Here is a 20,198-nt window from a genome sequence, read left to right on the forward strand (position 1 = left end):
ATCTCAAAAAAAACCCCATCCTATTATTTTTCAAATTTCAATGACTTACTATCCAAACCAAATGCTCTAGGTGAGGGGTGCTTGGGTGGTTCAGTGGGTTAAGGCTCTGCCTTCCGCTCAGGTCCTGATCTCTGGTTCTGGGATCCATCCCCTCGTGGGGTTCTCTGCTCAGCAGGGAGCCTGCTTCCCCCTCTCTCTGCCTGCCTCTCTGCCTACTTGTGATCTCTGTCTGTCAAATAAATAAACAAAATATTTTAAAAAAATCCTCTAGGTAGTTTTATTTAGCTTTTCTAATTTGCTTGCCTGGGTTATTTGGGAGGAAATTAAGATTACCAGAAATCTAGCAACAGATTAATGAAAGTCTTGAAAGCCTCTTTAATTAGGGATTTAATGAGGGCTTTGTCACGGATTCTTTGGTTCTTCTTTGTTTTCCTCTAACCCCTCCTATTCCTGTTAGTACATTGAAAAATAGAAAGAATTCTCAAAAACAATGCAGAAGAATACCTTATAAATTATATTTTCTACAATAAGTTATAGATTGGGTGGGTGTGTGTGTATGTGTATAAACTAGTTGCTAATAAAAAAAAGTAGTTGCTAGTATATTGGTAAGTGTAGATAAACTTAAAGGGTGAGGTTATATTTTCAGAAAATACATAATAAAAAGAAAGCAAGCCCAGAATTTTTTGAAGTACAGTTGACATGTTACTAGTTTCAGGTGTGCAACATAGTGATTTGACACTTAAAATTAACCCTTGAACAATATGGGTTTGAATTGAATGTGTCCACTTGTACATGAATGTTTTTCAGTCATAGTACTATAAATGTATTTTCTTTTCTTTATGATTTTCTTTCTCTCTCTCTCTTTTTTAAAGATTTTATTTGTTTGACAGAGATAGAGGGAGACAGTGAGAGAGGGAACACAAGCAGGGGGAGTGGGAGAGGGAGAAGCAGGCTTCCTACTGAGCAGGGAGCCTGATGCAGGGCTCTATCCCAGGACCTTGGGATCATGACCTGAGCCAAAGGCAGATGGTTAACAAACTGAACTACCCAGGCACCCCTCCTTATGATTTTCTTAATGAAATGTTCTTTTTTCTAGCTTACTTTATGCATATAACATAAAAAATACATTTTTAAAAAAGATTTTATTTATTTATTTGACAGAGAGAGATCACAAGTAGGTGGAGAGGCAGGCAGAGAGAGGAGGGGAAGCAGGCTCCCTGCCGAGCAGGGAGCCTGATTCAAGACTCAATCCCAGGACCCTGAGATCATGACCTGAGCGGAAAGCAGAGTCTTAACCCACTGAGCCACCCAGGTGCCCTAAAAAAATACATATTAATTGTTTATCAAATCAGTAAGACTGCCCATCAACAGTTGGCTATTAGTAGTTAAGTTTTGGGGAGTCAAAAATTATTGGTGGATTTTTGACTGTGTGGTGGGTCGGTGCCCATAACCCCTATGTTGTTCAAGGGTCAACTGTATATACAGAATGAAATGTTCACCATGATAAGTGTGGTTACCATCTGTTGCCATACAAAGTTGTTACAGTATTATTAACTATATTCCCTATGCTGTACTTTTCATCTTCCTGACTTAATTATTTTATAACTGAAAGTTTGTACCTCTTAATCCCCATTGTCCATTTGGCTGTTCCTGAACTCCCCCCCCCTTTTGGCAACCACCATTTTGTTTTTTGTGTTTATGAGTCTTGTTTTGGTTTTGTTTGTTCATTTGTTTTGCTTCTCAGATTTCACATATAAGGGAAATCATATAGGATTTGTCTCTCTGACTTATTTCACCTAGCAAAATATCCGCTAGGGCCATCCATTTTGTCACAGGTGGTGATTTCATTCTTTTTTTTTGGGGGGGGGGCTGAGTAGTATTCCATTGTATACCATATCTTCTTTGTCCATTCCCCTATAGGTGGACATTTAGGTTGCTTCCCTGTCTTGGCTATTGTATATAATGCTGCAATAAACATTATATACAATAAAATGCTCTAGGTGGTTTTGAAGTAGTGTTTTCATTTTTTGTGGGGGTAAATACCCAACAGTGAAATTACTAGATTTTTTGGTATACCTATTTTTAATTTTTTGAGGAACCTCTATACTATTTTCTATGGTGGCTACACCAATTTACATTTCCATCAACAGCGCGCAAGTGTTTCCTTTTCTTTATATCCTTGCTAACATTTGTTATTTCTTGTCTTTTTGACAGTAGCCATTCTGACATATGTAAGGTAGTATCTCAAATTTTGATTTGAATTTCCAGGATGATTACTGACGTTGAGCATCTTTTCATGTGTCTGTTAGCCATTTGTATGTCTTCTTTGGAAAAATGTCTATTCTGGTCCTCTGCCCATTTTTTTATTCAGATTTTTTTCTATGATTTCTTTATATATTTTGAATATTAATCTTTTATTGGTTATATCATTGGCAAATATCTTGTTCTGTTTAGTAGGTTGCCTTTTTGTTTTGTTGGTGGTTTCCTTTTACTGTGCAAAAGCTTTTTGTTTGATGCAGTCCTAATTGTTTTTTGGTTTTGTTTTCTTTTGTTTTGTTTTCTGCTTTTGTTGCCCTGCCTGAGAAGTCAGATCCCAAAAATATTGCTAAGACTGATGTCCAAAAGTTAACTGACTGTTTTCTTTTAGAAGTTTTAGGCAAACCCAGAATTTTTAAAGTTCATTGCATTGTTGATTAAATTTGAAAGACTTCGTGACTAGAATTTGCCTCTCAGTAAAAAGAACATAATTGTACAGGTGAAACTCACAGAATCTAACCAAAATTAGGGCATAGATAACCAAATTGAACTGCTGAAACATTTAAGTTGCTTTGGTTTTATAAGTTGTGTTAGGTTTTTTTTTTTTTTTAATACTTATTAATCCCATCTTACAAGTCATTGACACTTTTTTAATTCATTCTTATTACTTTCTACATACACAGAAAGTTAGATGAGTATATAATTATTACTGTTGTAATTTAAATTGTATTTGGAAACTTTCTAAATACAGTTTGTACAGTATAGTTACAGACAAAAAAAAAAGTGGATTCGTGTTGAAATCCAGTACTCCTTGGGTCAGGTCTGATGGGTAAGAATGAAGTCTTCTTGGATAAATGAATCCATTTTCTCTCTTTGAATTTATCATTTAAAAGAACATTCTAGTGATGAAGCACTTGAGTGCTTAATTTTTGATAAATTTATAAACTTTGTCTAGTTGGTATGAATTTGGTTGTCTTTCCTTGATTCCTCTCAGTACACTAAAGAGAATGATGTATAATAGTAGTAAAAGATCTATCATAATTTTTATTGTAACTGAACTCAAAGGGTTCGCTCCTTTGGGTGCATTAAATTGAACACAGTGCCTTGGTTTCAGCTCAGGTCTTGATCTCAGGGTCCTATGATTGAGCCCAGTATCAGGCTACATGCTCAGCAGGGAGTCTGCTGGAGGATTATCTCCCTCTCCCTCTCCTCCTCCACCTCTCCCTACTCATGCTCTTTCTCTCTAATAAATATGTAAATCTTAAAAAAAAATTGAACACAACACAAGGAAGTATTGAAAGCAAAGAACTCTCTATTACCTCTTATAGTAAGAGAGAGATGGGGGGATTGCTCTCAAAGCACTGTCTCCCTGTGGGGTTGGTATAAGGGGGTTTTATTCAGTGTATTTGGGGGTGGAGGGAGGGAGCTTGTATATACATCAAGGAACTCATGCATATTCTGTTCCCTAGGCACTTCAGTTCAACCGTTTATGCCTAGCGTGTCAGCATGCTAGTGCATCCATAGTATGTTCAAAAAATGGGGGGAAACTCCTTCCCATAGAAGGATATCTTTATATTATAATGAGTTAAGGATTACTTCAAGACAACTTGGGGCTTCTGCTCAGGTCCTCAACCAGTCCAAGATGGCTCAAACTGTCTCAAGTAAGAAGCTATCAGGTGAAACACCTAGCAAGGGGCTGTTAGCTGAAACCATCTGGCTGGGTATCTTATTGGTCCAACTGCTGGTTCTGTAAAATAAAACACATTCCTTCCCTGCTTTTGTCCCTTCCCCTTCTCCCTTCTGCTGATAGCTTTCAGGCCTCTGATTTGAGTAACTTTCTGTTACATCCTAGCTAACATTGTCAATATACCAACTGACTGTAACTGTAGATTAAAAGATGTGACATCCTGTTTATCACTGTTTATATTAATGCAGTAAGGCAAGTAATATATTTATTTATTTTTTTAAAGATCTTATTTATTTATTTGACAGAGAGAAAGACAGCAAAAGAGGGAACACAAGTAGGGGGAGTGGAAGAGGGAGAAGCAGGTTTCCCACTGAGCAGGGAGCCGGATGCAGGGCTCCATCCCAGGACCCTGAGGTCAGGACCTGAGCTACAGGCAGATGCTTAATGACTGAGCTACCCAGGCCCCTGGTAATATAATATTTAATAATAATGTAATATAGGAACCCTGGGTGGTTCAGTCAGTTAAGCGTTTGCCTTCAGCTGGGGTCATGATCCCAGGGCCCTGGAATCAAGTTCCCCTCGGGACTCCTGTTCAGTGAGGAGTCAGATTCTCTCTGTCTCTCTTCTCCTCCCCCCTGCTCATGCTCTCTCTCTCTGTGTCAAATAAATAAATAAAATCTTTAAAAAAATAAAAAAATAATATAATATAATAAAGCAAGTAATATAGTAGGAATTTAACCCCATTTTACAGATGAGGAAATGAAAATAGAAAAGTAAAGTGACTTGTCCAAGATCACATGGATACCAAGTAGCAAAGCATCAAAGTATCATTTTCCAAAATATTAAAGACTGGTTCTCATACAAATACAGAATGAACATATGTCACATATTTAGCTCATTAATGAGGGAACCAGCAGGAGATAAAATTGTTTCAAAGAGGAACAAAGATATAGTGGATTAGGGTTCTCCAGAAAAACAAAACCAGTAGGATATATATAGATGTACAGAAAGAGATTTATTGTGGGGATTGGCTCATGCAGTTGTGGAGGCCGGAACTCCACAATTTGCTGTTCCAAGCTGGAGGTCCAGGAAATCCAGTCATGTAATTGTAGTCCAAACCTGAAGGCCTACAAAGTAGAGGAGCGAGTGGTCTAGTTCTCCTCCTAGTATGACAGTCCAAGAACTGAGGAGTGCTGATGTGGGAGGGCAAGAGAAGATGGGTATTTTAGCTTGAATGGAGAGACAATTTGCCCTCTGTCTGCCTTTTAGTTTTTTTGAGACTCTGCAGATTGGATGATGCCCTTATTGGTGAGGGCAGTCTTCTGTACAAAGTCTACCTCTTTAAATGCTAATTTCCTCTGGAAACACCCTCCCAGACACACCTAGAAATAGTGTTTGACTAGCTCTGGGTGGGTAACCCCTAGTTAAGTTGACACATAAAACTGACCAGTACATATACATATTGGAGAAAGAATTTTGGAATAAAATTGCTGGGTTAGATACAAAAACCATCCCTACAGAGCAGTAAAAAGCATAGCCTTTGAGATTATCTTTTCTACTGGACAGAATTCAGTTGTACCTTTACTAGACAAAAATTTGCAAGTTAACAAGTAACTTCACAGAGTCTCAGTTTTTATCAGTAGTAAATAGCAAGTCATATAAAGGTCTATTCTCTAATGGAGTCATCTGGTTAAGATTGTGCTCCTTTATGACATTGAAAGGACATACTGCCTTCTCTTTGTCTTTTAAATTGTGGGTAATTTTTCTTGACACAAAGCAACATGAGAATATGAGTTTTCTGACTCTAAGTCCAGATTTCTTTCCATTCTACTTCCCTACCTCTTCATAGCATAATTTTTACCATTAGAGTAGTCTGCTAACTTCTGCAAAATTAGCTAGTCTTTGTTATTAGTTTTCCTTTTTGATACATTTTCCTTTGTTATACAGCGATGGTGATAGTTTTCTTCCTCAGAGGAATATTGTGAAACTCAATGGATATTTGAAAATTTGCATAAATACCAGAAGTGAGAAATTAAAATTATAGCTTATGTACTATAATTACTCTTTTATGACATTTTGTTAGCAAATTTCAGAGTCACTGTAAACATTCTTGATTTTTGACTAAATAATTAGAATTTATAAAACTGTATTTGATCAGGGATACCTGGGTGGCTCAGTGGGTTAAAGCCTCTGCCTTTGGCTCAGGTCATGATCACAGGGTCCTGGGATTGAGCCCCGCATCAGGCTCCCCGCACGCTCTCTCTCTCTCTCTCTCTCTCTCTGTGTGTCAAATAAATAAATAAATAAATAAATCTTAGAGAAACCCCCAGAAACTATTTGAGAGAGGCTCCCTGCTCTCTCTCTCTCTCTCTCTCTCTCTCTCTCTCTCTCTCTCTGTGTGTGTGTGTGTGTGTGTGTGTGTGTGTGTGTGTAATAAATAAATAAATCAATCTTAGAAAAACCCCAAAAAACTATTTGATCAGATTAGCCTTTATGTATTTTGAAAAAAATAGAGGTGAACCATTTTAAGTAGTAGGTGAAAATTTGTTCATGTTAAACAAGGTAATTGCCTAACAGTTAAATATTTCACTACTTACTAATAATTTCTTCCTGGCCCTGAAATGGTTATTTGTACTTACCAGTGGGTTTTTTTTTTTTTTTTTTTAATGCTTTTTAAGAAGGTTGGGATACTTTATTCAGTTTAGCCCTCAAGCAATTAGGCAAGTCAGTTACCATGGTAACAGTAGGTATTAGTTTCCTTACCTTAGTTAAAGGTTTTTATTTATTTATTTATTTATTTGAGAGCGAGAACCAGTGTGGGGAAGGGGGCAGAGGGCAGAGTAACAGAGGAGCAGAGGGAGAGAATATCAGGCAGACTATGTCTAGTGGCAAGCCTGTCTCAGGGCTCTGAGACTTAACCCACTGAGTCTCCCAGGCACCACCCCAGCGTTAGTTAAAGGTTTTAGGAGCAAAGACATCTCTGAGCTAATCCAGTGAAACCCAGCTTCTATGGAATAGGAGTTAGTTTGTCCATTCTTTAGAAGAGGATACCATTTTAAGTAGAAAAATGTGCTCTTGAGATGAATTTCTACTCTGATAGAGTGAAGTAGAGTATGATCTAAAAGCTAGGTAATTAAAAAGCTATCCCTTCTTCGTTAATATGGGATACAGTTGGTCTTAATTTCTGTATTTGGTCAAACTTAAATCTTGAATCTTACTGATGTGTTTCTTTTGCCATGGACTAAAAGGCACTAAAAGTGCCTGCAGTAATCTAATTGATGTCAAATAAAATCATTTAAAATGAATTTTTTCCAAACCTAATTCGTAGTTTTAGGAGATAATCTCTTAACATTTAATAGGGTAATATTACTAACCCTGAGTAGTAAGCCTACCCATTCAGGTATCATGAAGTCCATTTTGCAAGTAATATATCAAAAAGGTTTTACTAAGAAGTTGTATTATTATTAGGTATTTTTTTCTTATTACCTATTTTATCACTGTATTATGGTGATTAAAAAAAAACTGTAGTTGTTAATGCCAGTAGCATTGGACATTTTATAGTCTTAGACCATTTTGTCTGTTCTGTAGCAGGAGTTGGCAAACTTGTGGTGGGTCACATTTGACTTGCTGCTTGTTTTTGTACTATGAGCTAAATGGTTTTTATATTTTTAAGTGGCTAAGAAATCAAAAGGAAGAATTTTGCAAAATTTGCATAAATCTAGATTTCATTGTCTATAAAGTCTTATTGGAACATTGCCATGCTTATTTAAGTATTATTTATGACATTTGCGCCACAGTGTCTGACTTGGTAGTTCCAAACAGAGACAATCTGCCATGAGCCCTAGAATATTTACTGTCTGGCTTTTTAGAGAAAGAATTTGCTAACTCTTGCTCTAGAGTATAAAAAATGTAGCCTTGATTGTTCATTAAAAAAAACAAAACAAAACAAAATCAACCTTTCCCCTTTTTTTAGCATACTTTCCTCCTGATTGCTAAAAGTAACACATGTTCTTATAGAAAATTTGAAACATATAGAAAAGTATAAAGAAGAAAATAAAAGCCATCTGCAGTTGTGGGCTAACCACTAATATTTTGGTATACATTGCTCCACACCTTTAAAAATATAGTATGTGTATATATGTAAATGTTTGCCTATATATGTGTATGTATACATGTCTTTTTCTATAGAATATATATACACACATACAAATATACACATATTTATTATGTAAAATTAGAGTTTAACTTGGTTTTTCACTTGATAAATTATAACTATGTTTTTAATGGCTACATAGTGCTCTGCTTTATGGATGTAACAATTTATTATTTAACTTAACCATTGTTGGATATTACACTGTTTTCAACTCTTTATCATTATAAATATTGTATATGACATTTTATATCTTAAATACTATCATATATAACAAGAACGACTATCCTTGTATATAAATCTTTCTGAGGAATGCTTTTTTTTTTTGGCAAGATTAATTCTTAAAAATGTAACTACGTGTAAATCTAGAGAATTATTTTGAGGGAAATGTTGGTAGTGCATGAAAATACTTTCTTGGCCCGCCTTCATGAAATAGATGGCTTATCTTTCATTTAGCCTCCGCTCTGGTTAAACATAATAATTTTCAAACTAGACCATCAAACCAGCCCTTAAATAACTTGACTGCCAAAGCATATAGTTGGTACTATAGCAGATGGACTGAAGGAACTGGGCCTGTGCTTCGCTGTGGCTTCATCGTTTATACTCACAATTTGGCAGCTTGGGAAAGTAGATTTCTTGTGTGCCTGCTCCTAGCATTATTATCGGAGCCATTGAGGAAAGTGGAGTGATGCTCTGGTCTAGTACGAGTTGACACAGTAGACTCAGAGATGCGTAAAAGGAAATGTCCTCAATTCTTAGGGGAATTCACTTGATACTGCTCTAATTAAGTAGCTGTTCTAGTCAACCACTCTGTGTCCTGTGTATGCTTCTTTAAAGGAACTGCCATTTGTTAGCATATTCCTAGTTTTTTTTTGCCATCACTAATTCCACAGGTTCCTATAGAAATGTACCCAAGTATTTCACTCAATGATTTGGAAATGGATATTGACATTAAAAATTACTGTGGGTACCCACACCAGCTGCTAGTACTGATATGTCTGTAGCAGAAGTTGTAAATTGAAAGGACTGCAGGCCAAATTTTGGCCTGTAGAGGGGTCTTGGATATTGGTATTAAATGGAAGATTGCTTGGTGCAATTTCTTCATATTTGGAAAAATTGGAAGATCTGGTAACACTGACTGGGTCCATATTCACTACTGGCAAGAGTTAGCTGGAGCAAAGTTAGTGGCTTCTAGCTGTAGCATGGTGATGTGGGTTATAAGGCAAGGTTTTGATGGCTGCATATTTTTTATGTTTTTCAAACATAGAAGCATTTTATGAAACATTCAAAGATTGATAATAGGTGAAATCATATTTGAACATTATTCTATATGGTGATCCTTTTGTAAACTACTTAGGTAACTTCTAAAGAAAGGATTCACAGCAGCCATACTCTCAGTTTTGAGTGGGGGGGGGCGGGGAAAAACACTTCATTATAAAGTAAAAAACCGAGTGGAAATAGAAGAAAAGGGAAATATATGCATAAATGAGGGCAATAGTAAGCAGTAAAGGAGAATAAGGAGGAGTTACATCCAGTTGGGTACTTACAGTGTCCAACCTCATTAGCTGGGGAAGCCCTGTGGAGACTGCCAGGCTGGGGTCCAGATTGAGAGGCCCTAGCGGAGCGTCTTCCTCTCAGGTGAGAATTCCAAAATACCATCCCTTTAAGGGTGGTATTTGTAGGGCAAATGACCAGGTGTGAAGTTAAACATTTGTTTGTCTCTGTGCAGTTAGGAGCGAGCAGCATTTCTGTGTTATCATGTCTTTACATCTTCAAGGTGCCTGGGCTCCTTGTGTTGGCCTCTCCTTTTGGATTCTCTTCTTGGGGGCCTGCCCAGGCTGGAGCTAGAGGGGACGCAAGGCAAAGTTTATAGCTCTTGGTGTCTAGACCAGAAGGGCCAGTTCTGACCCGGAGGCTAGCTGATGTCAGCTAACCAGGCTCCCGAGATCATTCAGCAGCACAAGTCTTATAAGCAGCCTTCTTTAACCTGCCTGCCTCCATGCAGGTGTGGGTGGTCCATCATGCAGGTTAAGTCACAGAAACTTATATCCACAATACAGTAACCTGGTTGGTTGTGCATAGGAAACATGGTCAGACAGGATTGTTCTGTGGCTGTAGTATGTAGCCCTTCTGCCTGACTTTCCTGTTAAATAATTTACTATTTAATTATTATTTTCATTTTGTATGTGTATATTATTTAATAATTGGGAAAGTTGTATGTGTATACATAAGCTCGTTCGTTCTTTCTTTCCTTCTTTCTTTCTTTCTTTTTTTCAAGTAGGCTCCATGTGGGGCTTGTACTCAAAACCCTGAGATCAAGACCTGAGCTGAGATTAATAGTTGGATGCTTAACCCACTGGGCCACCCAGGCACCCCAAAATTCTTTCATTTTTGTCTTAATTTTCATAATTATTTTACTGCTAACAGAAAAGAGCATGATTGTTAGCTAATTCTTATCAGTATTTTCTAACAGAAAACAATGAATTTTGTTTATTTTCTTGCTTGTTATGTAACTTTTAATTATTTATTTATTATGGCCTTTTGATGTGACAATTTGTCAAACCCTGATTATGATAGAATTTAAAATATGTTTGTTTTTAGAGTTTATATTTAGAATTTATATATAGTGCTTATCTAAAAATAATAATTGAACATAATACAATTCCATTGATTTTAATAAGGGAAATATAGGCCTTTGGATCTTCAGAACCTCATTTAAAAATATTTTGATTACAAGTGTATTTTGCTTACTTTAAAAATTTAAATTATTAAAGAACTGAAAATATTTCAGTACACTGTTTTTGTTTAGTCTTTTTCATTCAAGAAGTTTTTTGGGATAAGATTTGTTAAAAAAAAAAAGAATTTAGACAGACTAAAAAATTGGCAAGAAGCATTTCCCAAGGAATGAAGGACTTACAATATTTCAAGCACTTTATTTTTTAAGTATTTTATATTCAAATAAATTTAATTTCTGCAGATATTTACTTTCCCACTATTTCCCATTATTATCCCGCTATAATCTCTAATTTATTGGTAAAAGCTGTAAAGTCATCTTATGTGTGAGTTAAATATAAAACTAAATATTTCATCAATAATTAGGCTCTAAAGTAAAGAATTATCTCAATTATATGACGTTTCCATAATTCTTTATAGGCTAAATCAAATGAAATAAGGGTGTCAAACAAAATACTCTAGTACCGGGGCCCCTGGGTGGCTCAGTGGGTTAAAGCCTGTGCCTTCAGCTCAGGTCATGATCCCGGAGTCCTGGGATCGAGCCCCGCATTGGGCTCTCTGCTCCGCGGGGAGCCTGCTTCCTCCCCTCTCTTTCTCTGTTTGCCTCTCTGCCTACTTGTGATCTCTCTCTGTCAAATAAATACAAATAAAAAAAAATACTCTAATACCTTTTCTTTTCTTTTTTTTTTTTTTTTAAAGATTTTTATTTATTTATTTGACAGACGGAGATCACAAGTAGGCAGAGAAGCAGGCAGAGAGAGAGGAGGAAGCAGGCTCCCTGCTGAGCAGAGAGCCCGATGCGGGGCTCGATCCCAGGACTCTGGGATCATGACCTGAGCCGAAGGCAGAGGCTTTAACCCACTGAGCCACCCAGGTGCCCCTCTAATACCTTTTCATAAAACAGCTATTTTACTAAAAAAAAGTATGAACTTTTGAAATCCTCTTTGAACACAAAATAAAATTCTTTTTTTAAAAATTTTATTTATTTATTTGAGAGAGAGAGCATGAGCTGGGTGGGGAGAGGCAGAAGGAGAGGGAGAAGGAGAAGCAGACTCCCCACTGAGCAGGGAGCCATATTCAGGGCTCCTTCTCAGAACCCTGGGACCAGGACCTAAGCTGAAGATAGATGCTTAACCCACTGTGCCACGCAGGTGCCTGTAGAACAAAATTCTTTTAAGAGGTTGTGATCATCAGATTGAGCTCAAGAAACCAGATACAGGATTGCTCAGTTAGTAAAGCCTGTATTTCACTAGTTTGCCGAATTTGCTCTTTTTTCCTGCCTGTATGGAACGCTGTGTTTGGGATCCGTAAGGCAAAGGAAATGAAAAAGTTGCCATTTTCAATTATTTTGTTAGAAGATATGTTCAAGATTTGTCAAAGACGAGAAGAATTCAGTACTAATTCAGATTATTTAATGAAAAGGTGTTCATTGTAGATATGAATCCATATCTGTTGATAAATGTTGATAATGGGCCTCAGAAAGCTCTAAGAATCCTTTAAGAAAAATGCTTGAAAGGACATTATTTGCTTGGCAAAGAAGCTTCAAAACTGAAGTATTCAAAGGAAATATCTTGAAACATACAAGATATTATGGAAACAGTGGAAGTTTGGGACTGGTAATAATCGGGTTTAGGCTGTACATTTAGTTCAATATATTTTAAAAAACCCTGATATTCTAAGTAATAAGTTGTCTTGTTCACAGAGAAGGTCCTGTATATTAAAAATTGCCTGTAGTTCTGAGCTCCACGTTAAATGAAGTCATAAAAATGGTGAACCTAATGAAGTCTAAGCTACTATAGTACCTTCTTTTCAGCTTTAGGTAAAGAAATGTGGTTGGCTATTTCAGTAATGAAGTGTATTGACAGTCTAAAGGAAGATTTATAAGCTAAAAGAAAATTTCAAATTATTCCATATGAATGGTTCTTACTTTACAGATTTGTTGAAGTATACTTATTGGCTTCAATAAACAGTATTCTTTTTTTTTTTAATTTTATTTTTTATAAACATACAATATATTTTTATCCCCAGGGGTACAGGTCTGTGAATCGCCAGGTTTACACACTTCATAGCACTCACCATAGCACATACCCTCCCCAATGTCCATAATCCCACCCCCCCAACCCCCCTCCCCCCATTAACCCTCAGTTTGTTTTGTGAGATTAAGAGTCACTTATGGTTTGTCTCCCTCCCAATCCCATCTTGTTTCATTTACTCTTCTCCTACCCCCTTAACCCCCCATGTTGCATCTCCTCTCCCTCATATCAGGGAGATCATATGATAGTTGTCTTTCTCCGATTGACTTATGTGGTATATATACACAATGGAATACTATGCAGCCATCAAAAGAAATGAAATCTTGCCATTTGCGACAACGTGGATGGAACTAGAGGGTATCATGCTTAGCGAAATAAACAGTATTCTTAATGGACGTTTTGAGCACCTGAATTAATTTGAAAGTGCAGTGATTATGTGGAAAAATATATTAACATGTACTGACAAAGTTTATGGATTCAGAGTAATAATTCAGCTTTGGGAGAATGAAGTTAAAATAGTTTTAGAAGTGACATATAATTGGTATCATTTGAATCCTAAGAATGGATTAATAATACTTGAGCAAATTCAGTGTATGCTTGTGACAGAGCTTTAGCACACTATATTGAAATACTTGATATAAAAAATTCATTTGTATTCAAAACTTATTTATATCATCAGAAGGAATTAACATAGCTTTCAATAGAAGAAAAGGAGAAGCTGTTAGATTTAAAGAACTTCAGCATTCTTGAAGTAGAATTTAAAGAGGTCAAGTTGTTGGAATGCTGGTTAATTGTTAAAAAGAAGTTTTTAGCCTTTTAGAGTAAAGCCTCCTCTTCTGCCATTTGCTACCACTTGTGCTAATAAAGCTTCCCTGTGATGGTGACTATATAGAATATTAAGAAAATGTTAAAATGTTTTAATCAGGAGTTGTATGTAGTCATTTTAAGTAGAAAGCCTAATATGCAAAAGTTATGTTTATCCAAACAACTTAGTTTCTTGTTTAAAAAGTTTAATTTTACAATGAAGATACTCAATTTTTACAAGATGTCATATGCACACTCTCAGATCGCCTTTCCAGTATGCTATAAAAATATTTTCATTTTCTGAATGTGCCATCAAGTTGAGGAATGTTGTAGACTCCTGGTATAGACCTTCATTTATAAATGAAGTGGGCACTGAGAATCATCATGTATTTGAGAAAAATCAACAGCTATCAAGCTTACTTAGCTGAGTAGTTGACCCTTGATAAAAAATAATTTCTAGGGGCGCCTGGGTGGCTCAGTCAGTAAAGCTTCTGCCTTCCCAGGGTCCCGGGATCCAGTCCAGGGTAGGGCTCCCTGCTCAACGGGGAACCTGCTTCTCCTTCTCTCTCTGCTAGTCCCCTTGTTCATAGTCTCTCTGTCACATAAATAAAATCTTTAAAAAATAATTTCTAAACAAAGAAACCCTAAAAGTCTTTTAAGTATTACCAGTGGATTCAGCAGGAAATGTGTTAATAAAAGAACCAAAGAGAAAAAACAAGCAAAAAACAAACCAAAAAAACCCCTGAAGAGGATTGATGGAGGGAGGTGGGTGGGGGGAGGGGATAAATGGGTGACAGGTATTAAGGAGGGCACTTGTTATGATGAGCACTGGGTGTTGTAGGTAAGTGATGAATCACTAAATTCTACTCCTGAAACCAATATTACATAATATGTTAACTAACTAGAATTTAAATTTGAATTAAATTTTAAATTTAAATTTAAATTTGAAAATTTGAAAAAGAGAAAAAAGAAATTGAAAGTGGTTGAAAAGGAAAATAGCAGGATAAGAAAGGACCTGAAACATAATTCCCTAAATAAAATACTCAGTAGAATTACTGTGGTAGAACAAATATGGCTGAAAATGAAATAGGTATTTGTTGAGTGAACTGAACAACTGGTCCTGGGATGCTTGCTTCATCTTTCCTGTCTTAGAACACTTCCAGAGGAGTTGTATTGATGAGCTCAGCGTGCTGGTGGTCTAGGTCTTGAGATTACAATTTGGGAGACCTGTTAATAGAGAAATTGCTTCCTAATACTTCATTGGAAGACTTAACAGTTTTTGTCCTGTTCTCAGGTTCCTGAGGGATCCTAAGAGCAGATGACTGCTGATGATAAATAGAGTTTATAGGCAAAGGAAAATAATGGTCCAACTAAGGAAGCCAGCATCAGTGGAAAGAAGACCAAAGAACACCCAGAATAGGAAACTTTTATTGAAAGAGATATTTGGACTAGATTATAACCTACAAAAGAAAGAAATAATAAGCATATTTAGAGAGACTCAACTAGAGTTTCCTTATGCTAAAAAGTTAAGGAAACTTTTTGGAACTAACAATCAAGATCTTAACATTATAAAAATTCAGTAGACAAACTGAAAAGGACTATCACCATTGGGAGTGAAATTAGCATCTTGGAAGTCAAGTGTAAGGAGTGTCTTAAAATACAAAGAACAAAATTCAAGAGATGGTAGTCAGGAAGGAAAAAATAGAGTCTAGGAGAAGAAATCCAGGCAGGAAGAAATTCATCAGTATTTGAATAAATGTAGAAGGAAAAAAGGGAGGAAATAGTGGCAATTAATAACTAAACTAAAAATAGGGGTATATTAGTTTGCTGCAGGTGCCACAGTTAAGTGCTGCATACTCCATGATTAAACAGAAATTTATTGTCTCATCGTTTTGGAGGCCAGAAGTCTGAAATCAAATTGTTGGTGGAGTTGTTTTCTTCTGAGGGCTGTGGGGGAAGGATCTGTTTTAGACCTTCTCTTCGTGGCTTGTAGATGGCTCTTTTTTCCTCTATGTGTTTCTTCACAACATCTTCTCTCAGTGCATGCCTGAGACATCTCTGTGTCCATATTTCCCCTTTTTGTGAGGCCACCACTCGGTTTGGATTAGAGACCACTGTAATAACCTTGTTTAAATTTGATTACTTCTGTAATGACTTTTTCCAAATAAAGAGTCACATGCTGAAGTACTGGAGGTTAGGACTCTGACACTTTTTTTTTTTTTTTTTGAGGAGGGATGCAATTCAACCCATATTGAGGGGAAAGTTTTCTGATCTTAAGAAAAAGACTTGGAAAGGAGCCCTTTCCAAGGACTCACTGATCCCAAGGAGAATAGAATTTACACTTAGGCTCCTTAAAATCTAAACATCCTTGAAGTCTTTCAAGTTCCCAGATGGGAAATAGATGACTCACGATGGAAAAAGCATCAGAGAAACAATGAATTTCTTACTTGCAGCATCAAAAGATAGAAGACAGTAAGCGAATAGCTATAGACAACTGAGGGACTATTTTACTCAGCCAACAAACACATCATTTTATCTATTGAAGAAATACATTTTCACATATGCAGGGAATCAGAGTTTATTACCTTCATATTCTACTTGATGAAAATAATTTAGAGTTCTCTAAACAGTTGAGTCAGAACAAAGATTCAAGAGGAGTAAGATGAAGGGAAGAGGAAACTATAGTAAACAATATATTTTTTAAATTTATAAATACATTTATATTAAAATAGATGATGAAATTTATAAAATAAATTTTTGGAAAATAATAAGGATTGTTGAAATAAAAGAGCAGTACTAAGAAGACTGACAGGCTGTAGCCAAAACCATATCAGCAAAAAACAGTAATTAGAAGGGTAGAAAGTAAAAAACAGGACAGTGCAAATGTAGGGTCAGGATGGGGAAGGGATATTGTTGTATTATTTTGCTGAGATAGTATGGTAATAGTTGGATGGAAAAAAATTGACATTTTGTCATTGATAATGGAAAAAGAGAACGGATGGCAATTTCAGCCAATCAGGAAAAATGAAAAAAAGTAAGAAAACTGAAGAAAGTAAGGTAAATACAAATCAAAGTAAAATGAGAGAGAAAACTCATGTTCTTACACTAAATGCAATGAGATGAATTACGCTATTGAGAGACATGTTCAATGGGATTATTCAAAACAAAAAATTGAAAAATAAAAAAATAATAAAAATCCCAGGTGTATAATGTTTAAAGGTAGCCTTTAAAAAAATGATCAAGACTGAAAAGTAGCAGATAATGGTGGGTAGATAGGCAGGATGATTCCAGGAAAGTCCAAACCAATGCAAATCAAAGTATATTACAAATCTTACTTGACTTAGGACTTCCCAGATAGACCATCGAAAGTTGAAAATGTATTTCATACCTAGCCTCCTGAACATGATAGCTTGGCCTAGCTGACCATAAGTGTCCTCAGAACACTTAAGTTAGTCTACAGTTGGCTAAAATCATCTGACAGAAAGACTATTTTATAATAAAGTATTGAGCATCTCATGTAATTTATTAGATGTTATACTGAAAGTGAAAACCAGAATGGTTGCATGGTTACAGAATGGTTGCCAGGAGCTGTGGCTCCAGGCTGCTGCCCAGCATCACCACAGAAGGTCGTACCACAAAGGACTAGCACAAGAAAAGATCCAAGTTCAAAATCTGTGGTTGCTAGTGAATGTGTATTGCTTTTGCACTATTGTAATGTTGAAAAATCCCAAGTCAAACCATTGTTAGTCAGGGACCATCTGTATTTATTTCAAAGAGGAATTTAAGATCTTTTAATGGTACAAGATGAAGTGTTACGAAATGATAAGAGTCTTGATTTTAGAAAAAGACATGTCAAAGTTGTTTATACTCAACAACACAACAGCTAAATATATAAATGAAAAATTCTATCATTCAATGACTTGGATCCCTTCTGAGAGTAACCTTTATTTGATCAAATCCTCCTGTATCTTGAAGAATTTCCTTGTTGCAAATTATTCTACAACCTTAATTTTCTGTGTCCTTTTTATCTGTCTTGAGATCTAAGTAAATTTGACGAAGATGTTAGGTCCTTAAACAAGTTTACTTTCAAATTCTTTGCCTGGAAGCATCTAGACAGAATTTTGTGTGTGAAAGAGAGTATTTTACATCTGAAAACTAAGCATTTCAAATTAAAATGATTTTAGTGTTATAGGTGGCTTCAGGGAAGAGTTACTGAAGTTTATTTCTGTTTTGGCAGTGTGAATGAATTACGAAAAAAATACTAAGATTTTATAGTGTTTTTATAGAGTTGTCTATTATTGCAGAAACCACAATTTTCTGGCAGTTTTGCAAATTATCTACTTTGTGTATAGCCAAAACTTGTTTTCCAGCTTCATAAAAATAATATTTTAAGATCAAGAACAGTGCATATATAAAAAGTATACTTTGGGATCAAATTTTAACTCTCCTGTTAAGAGTTTTGAATTTGTGACACATATAAACGTATTAATAACTAACATTTGTAAAATGTTTTGTAAGATGACTATAAAAACATATATTTTACATATATTATCTTACCAATATAATGTAAATGGTAACACCCAAACTTGAGTTGTCCATTCTGATTCAGTGAATCATAGATCTTACCCAATGCCAAACTTTGCTAATGATTCAAAGAATACAAGCAAGCACCAAGTGCAGATGGCGTATTCTTTTTTTGGAGGATCCCCAGACTGTCAGACACGGATTCCAAAAATGTCCTTTTCTTTTGCAATAGGACATGTTATGGTTTTAGATTAACGGAATAGTTTTGAGCAATGTGGGGGGAAAAAATTGCACAAAGGAAGTTGTGTTGGTTTTGGAATGCCTCTATTTTATATGGTTTTAATGACACAGCTTACTTGACTACTCCCCATTTTTCAGCCATAAATTAATAAATTCTGAATTCCACGCTCATTTGTGATGAGCAGTCGAGATAGTTGAGCTGTATCTTGTGAATGGCATTTTCTAGATAGGTACGCTTTGGTGTTTTTCTGCTAGTAAATATCATTGTAGTTTTACAAGGCTACCATCTGGTTTGAGATCGTGAGTGTTATTACTGGGATCCCTGATTGAAGTCTTTCATTTCCTCTCCCCCAGTAAGGAGAGTAAATTACTAGCCTGTTTTTAACCCTTTCCTTCCCAATGCATAAGAGTGGTAGAGTTGGTTTTATATAGAAAATTTTGCTAGAGTAATCTTTTAAAAATTTCCTTAAAAAAATTTCCTTTATAAATTATCAGTATTCTCAGTTTTGGGGCTTTATGCTTGAGAAAATGAGCAATTAAAATGGATACCTGCTGATACTGTGTAATTTCTTCTGGGTTTATATTGCTAAGTATCAATAGGGATAACAGATTATCCTAAATCATAAGTGGTTGCTGTGATTATTTCATATTAACATGTTTTATCATAAGAATCTTCAGGTATATATTTAAAACTGCTGCTCCTTTACTCGCAATTTGAGATAATAGGAACTAAGGTTGGAGTTGGAAAGATTTTATTAAGAAATTAAAACTGCTTCAATTTAGTGTGTTAGGTCACGCTAGGGTATGGATCCATTTGCCATTAACAAAAAGAGTTTGTCATGGTTCTCCTATTCATTGTGTTTTCTATAACCATTTTTTACGTGTGGTTTACATTGAGAAGAGCCCTCACAGCTAGTAACAGATTTTTAAAAATATCCTCTGCGAAACTCTTATTCTTAGGGAAACTTGTTCACTTACTAGGCCAAGAGCTTAATAAAAGAAAACCCTTAATATAGAAAAGCTGTTCTCTGTCTAAAAATTCATTTTTCAAGCAGACTTGTGAACAAGTCCAACAGTTTGCTGAGTTTACTTAGATCTTAGGACAGATGATAAGAAAATTAAAGATGTCAAAATCTGTAAGAATTTACACACTCAAGGATTGTCATTGGTGATGAGATAAAGATTATTCTTTGAAAGGATCAAAGTCATAAAATGATAGGATTTTGAAACTACTAGAACCTTAGAACTCAATTAAATTGGCTCACTTATTTTAAAAAGAAGAAATATTACTGAGTATATAATTATTAGATCCAGCATATTATATCTGTTTCCTTTTGTTTTGCAATTCTAGCTCTTAAAACCTAAAGGTGGGCCAAATGCTGTAACTTTAAATTTGCATGTTTGGTTCCTCAGTAGTATCCATAGGACTCTTTCTGAGTTCTTTTTTTTTTTTCCAAAGACTGCACTGTATTTATTCACAGAGTAATTGTGTTTTGGATTTTGCAACTGGAGCCTATTAAAGATGAATGAAAAAAAGTTGGAAACAACTCCACAGCAGCGGAAGCTTCCTGAATGGATGTCTGGGCAGAATGAGACCTGTCCTGCAGTAGAAGGAAAGGTATGCAGTTCACCAGTTATTCATTAATGGGAAATTTAGTGTACATTTGACTATAAAATCAGTCAGTCTTCACTTGTAAACTTCAGGTCAACATTTAAGTTAGAATAGCTGTTGTGTGATTGAACCACAACTTAGTCATTTATTGGGTGAATG

General features: G+C 35.7%; 1 protein-coding gene across 1 annotated transcript in view; it reads left to right on the forward strand.

Moving 5' to 3' along the window:
• Window positions 1-20,198, forward strand: part of LOC111144475 (Werner syndrome RecQ like helicase) — a 143,651-nt gene that overhangs the window by 12,300 nt on the left and 111,153 nt on the right. The window contains exon 4 of the mRNA XM_022498779.1: window positions 19,887-20,045. Within this exon, the coding sequence (XP_022354487.1) occupies window positions 19,950-20,045 (96 nt within the window). The 5' untranslated portion in view covers window positions 19,887-19,949. The remainder of the gene's footprint in view (window positions 1-19,886; window positions 20,046-20,198) is intronic.

This window comes from Enhydra lutris, unplaced genomic scaffold, assembly GCF_002288905.1.
Source record: "Enhydra lutris kenyoni isolate GAN:26980312 unplaced genomic scaffold, ASM228890v2 scaffoldscaffold11, whole genome shotgun sequence".
In the NCBI taxonomy this organism is placed as follows: domain Eukaryota; kingdom Metazoa; phylum Chordata; class Mammalia; order Carnivora; family Mustelidae; genus Enhydra; species Enhydra lutris.